General features: G+C 45.7%; 1 protein-coding gene across 1 annotated transcript in view; it reads right to left on the bottom strand.

Moving 5' to 3' along the window:
• Nucleotides 1–4863, bottom strand: part of SLC25A24 (solute carrier family 25 member 24) — a 43921-nt gene that overhangs the window by 11432 nt on the left and 27626 nt on the right. Inside the window, exons 7-8 of the mRNA XM_018564552.1 lie at nucleotides 3319–3426; nucleotides 2504–2671 (exon numbers count right to left, since the gene is read on the bottom strand). Of these exons, the coding sequence (XP_018420054.1) occupies nucleotides 2504–2671; nucleotides 3319–3426 (276 nt within the window). The remainder of the gene's footprint in view (nucleotides 1–2503; nucleotides 2672–3318; nucleotides 3427–4863) is intronic.

The raw sequence follows: 4863 nt of genomic DNA, 5'->3' as shown, positions 1-4863 counted from the left end.
GTTGTGTGTTGCCAGGCACATTGTGCGGCCTGGGTAGACGGCGACTTGTTGGACCGTCCGCCTCACTCCAAGGGAGGAGGGGAACAAATAAACCGCTCGTGAGCAGAGAAGGAAGGAAGGACTGGGCTTCCGCCGGTGGTCCCTAGGCTTTTTAGCCCGAGGCAAAAAAAGGTACTCTAACCGCCCGTCAGATCCCCGGTAAAAGGCAATCCCGTCAGGGCCCTTTTGGGGGCCTGATCCGCCGACTAGCAGTTAAGTTAGAGAAGTCGGCGTAGTGTAACCGCAGACACTGACATGCATTCCAGGCCCTGCACCATTCGGTCTGCCAGACCAACGAAGAAAAATTCTCCTCCATGAAGCCCTGACGCAGCATCTTAGCCCATTCTGTCAGGGTCCTGGAGACCAGAGCCGAGGCACACATTGAGGGCAGCGATCCCCCAGCAACCTCCCAGGCCGCCCCAAGCAGCAAGGCCGCCCCAAGCAGCAAGGCCGCAAGTGTCCCTCAGTGAGGGAAAACAAGGGGGAAGAGGAGGAAGGGGGAGAGGGAGGAAGGGGGAGGGGAACGAAGGAGGCCCACAGACCCCGCCAGGAGACCCCCCAATGAACCCCTCAGTGACCGCAAAGGGCACCACAACCAAACAGAAGGGCAGGCAGCCCCTGGAGTCCTCCCGCACAGTGCCTGCCCCACATACATACCACCATGTTGGGGAACGCGCACCGTCTTCGCACCGCAGCCACTGCCAGCACCGGAGACGTCGGGCCGAATCCACGCGGAGCCAAGAGGTAAGGACAGCGGGCAGAACGCCCCCGACCACAGTCGTGGCGTCGCCTGCCTGTACGGAGTGCTGTGACCGGTCGGCCGAGACCCCCGGTCATATGCAATTCCATTGGGACAAGCCCACAGGCCACTCCGTCGAGACAGAGTTGTCACAGCCAGCATGTCGCCCGGGCGGCACTTGCTAGAAGAATCATCGACAAAAACAGGAAGAAGTCAGGTAAGAATGCCCGAGAAAAATTCTTAGCTCCTTACTCCTGACGCTAGGCAAAAAACTGGAGACTTGTCAGCAGGTGGGGGTTTTGGCCACCAGCAGGGGCCGCCCCTAGGCTGTAATTGGTCTTTAGTTTTGTGCCTAGCGTCCTTCTCCTGCAGGTGGCGATATTACCCTACACTACATGATCTCCGATCTGTTCCCTGTGTCCTTCAATGAACGGAAGAGAAAAGGTTTGGGAGTCCTAGTTGACTGTTGCCTTAGTAACAGCATGCAAAGTCAGGCAGCAGCAAATAAGGCGAGCAGGGCACTATCATGTATAAAAGAGGTAATGTATAGTAAAGACAAAATCAATATTTCTGCCCCTGTACAAAACACTGGTCCGGCCACATCTTGAGTATGCGGTTCAGTTTTGGTCACCGATTCACAGAAGAGATGTGCCTTGAGCTGGAGAGAGTCCAGAGAAGGGCAACAAAGCTAATAAAGGGGTTAGAGAACCTAACACTATGAGGAAAGGCTGCAAGCGTTAAATTTGTTCACTCTTGAAAAGAGGAGACAGAGGGGACATGATATTAATGTACAAATAGTTTATTGGTGATGGGATAATCAGTAATAAATTGTGTACTGTTAGTTCAGTCAAGAATACAAGAGGCCGCTAGCTGAAACTGGAAGAGAAAAGGTTTAATCTTAAACAAGCGAAGAGGATTCTTCACTGTGAGACATGTAAAATTGTGGAACTCCCTTCCACAGACCACAGACCGTGGTATCAGCTGAGAGTATGGAATCATTCAAGAACTATCTAGATACTTTTCTCAGCGCACAAGATATACAGGGGTACAGGTAATCTTAGTAACACACACAAACCCAAAAGGTTGAACTCGATGGACCCGTGTCTTTATTCAACCTTAACAACTATGTAACGTTTCCAGCAGCTCTCCAAGCTTGTTCACACCGAAAGCATGTGCGTTCGCAGTGCAGGTGGGGGGGCGTGGAAGAGGTGCCATTGAATTCAATGCACCGCCACGCCCCAGAACGCGGGGAGAAGTTTCTTAGCGATCGTGGTGTGTTCCAGCAGCTACCGCTCTGGAACGCACACGCTTTCGGTGTGAACAAGGCCTCCATCTACTACCTAGGAGGAGTGGGGAGCAGGAAACAAGGGAGTCTTTTGCCTTGCTGCGTCTGTGTATTTGTTGACACACACAGCTCAGTAGCACACACAAGGGTGGCTCCATAAGACCCTGTGAGGGAAAGGAGTCACCCTAAAACAGAATATTAAAGCAAGTGTTCAGGGGACCGGGAGATTCTGCAGGAAGATAAAACCTTTAAACATCCATCCAGGAGCAGTATACATTGCAAGTGATTTATTAACCATTTAAAATAGCTTAAAAACCTTTTGACTTTAATATCATTTTAAAAAGGCAAAAAGGGTAAGTGCATTTTGTATTAATGATAAATCAGATCTGAAAAGATGAATACATTAATTTTAAAGCAATACGTAAAAGAATAAAGATTACCTCATAGATGGCAAGATCAATGCCTGCATAGGGAATAATACCCAGGATATTGGGTATATATCCTTTATAAAAAGCCAGGACACCTTCCCTTTTTAGAATCTTCTTAGCACAGTCAAACATTCCATTATATTGTCCAGTCTTCCCCACAGCTAAACGAGTCTTCATAACCTGGAACACAACAAACCTTCAGCTAAAATACACTTCCTAAATGTACACTTTCAGAAGTTGTTCACTTCTGAAAAAGTGGAGACAGGGTACGTCTTACTAGGTAGATTCAGCCTACTGACCACTAGATGGAAACTCTGACATGTTGCAGTTGTCACCAGACCAGGGGTGGGGGGGGGTAAATCTTCCAATGAAAAACACTTGTTCTGGTGACAACTATATTATTGAAATACACATACAAATCATTGAAAAGTCAGGTCTGCCTAGGATTAACATTTCAGTTCTAACTGATGTCTAGAGGGTTAAATAATCCTCTGGTTTCTTTGCGATTCCAGTAGATAGATCTCCCCATCATGGTCCCCAGCTCTGTTTTTGGTTCTCCAGCATCTCACTCCTCCTGATAGAATAGGAACATTTCCACCACTTTGTGTGCCTTCTCCATACAATTATATACATTTTAAATCCTACACCGGTGCAACAGCGAGGGGGTATCCCAATGCTGGACCAAAACAAAGAGATCTCACTGCATATGTTTTAAAAGGCACATATAAGTAAACTGACAGGTATCTAACTAAAAGAACTATCACTGTTGAGTAGGCTGACCCATTTATGATTTCAATTAGATTAGATAAAAAGAAAAATGTAAATACCTCCATAGGATATATACAAGTCTGTGCTGTTGCTCCAGCCAAAGACCCAGCTATAAATCTCTGGGGGGTACCCAACTTCCCACTTTCAGAGGTAAATAGCTTCTTGTACTGCAAGACAAAGAAAACTAGACATGTTTTGTATACATTTCCACATGATGCAAAAAACTGTAACCCTACAAAATGCTTGTTTTAAGAGATGGGCAGCACTATTATAATACCAATGCTGAATTAGATTATTTCTGATTCTCACTGAAGACTAATAGTATAAAAAAACTTTTCTGAACGATTTACAAAACTAACAATAGCAACACTGACACCTTCAGGATGAAAATTGTATTACACATTCAAGAAGCAATACAATATACAGTGATACCTTGGTTTAAGAGCATAATTCGTTCCGGAAGCATGCTTGTAATCCAAAGCGCTTGTATATCAAAGCAAATTTCCCCATAGGAAATAATGGAAACTCAGATGATTCGTTCCACAACCCAAAAATATTCATATAAAATAATTACAATACTGTACTGTAATATAATACTGTACAAAATATAAAGAAAAATAAACAATTACAGGTACTGTACCTTTGTGGTTGGTGTGAGGGAGACGAGAGAGAGGAGAATTATTGTGTAGGGCGACTTTCACTATCACTCAAGGAATCACTGCTATCTCTTGGCTCAATGGAATCTTTTTCATTTCGTGAAACCTTAACAAGGAATCTATCCAATGACACTTGCTTTTGCCTCCTTTTGAGGATTTCGCGGAAATGTGACATTGCATTGTCGTTAAACAGATTCATCGCTCGCACTGCTACAGCCTTATTCGGGTGGTGCTTTTCTACAAAATTTTGCACTGTTTCCCACATTTTACACATCTCCCTAATCTTATTTGAAGTGAGGGATTCCTGCGCCTTATTCTCATCCTCCTCTGCAGATGAGATCTCCTCCATAACCTCCTGCTGTTGCTCGCAATGCAGATGCATCAGTTCGTCAGTGGTCAGCTCCTGGCCATGTTCCTCCACCAGCTCTTGAATGTCGTCCTCATTCACCTCCAGTCCCATGGTCTTCCCCAAGGACACAATTTCATCAACAACTGGCGACTCCTGTTCATAAGCAGGCCCCTCTAATCCATGTCCAAAAACGCAATCAGGCCACAGCTTTCTCCAAGCAGAATTCAGGGTTCTCTTGGTGACCCCATCCCAGGCTTTATCGATGATCTTGAGGCAGTTCACGATATGAAAATGATTTTTCCAAAACTCTCGAAGGGTAAGGTTTGTTCCTTCGGTCACCTCAAAGCATCGCTGAAATAGTGCTTTGGTGTAAAGCTTTTTAAAGTTGGAAATGACTTGCTGATCCATTGGCTGGAGGATTGGAGTGGTGTTGGGCGGAAGGAACTTAACCCTAATGAACTCGAATTCTTCCAGTAAGTCATCCTCAAGGCCTGGAGGATGAGCAGGAGCATTATCCATAATCAGCAATGCTTTGAGTGGCAGATTCTTTTCTAAAAGGTATTTCTTCACTGCAGGACCGAAGACCTCGTTGATCCACT

Source organism: Nanorana parkeri, unplaced genomic scaffold (assembly GCF_000935625.1).
Source record: "Nanorana parkeri isolate BGI_ZX_2015 unplaced genomic scaffold, ASM93562v1 scaffold759, whole genome shotgun sequence".
Lineage (NCBI taxonomy): Eukaryota > Metazoa > Chordata > Amphibia > Anura > Dicroglossidae > Nanorana > Nanorana parkeri.
The sequence above is the reverse complement of the archived record's forward strand: the minus strand, read 5'-3'. Positions and strand labels throughout refer to the sequence as shown.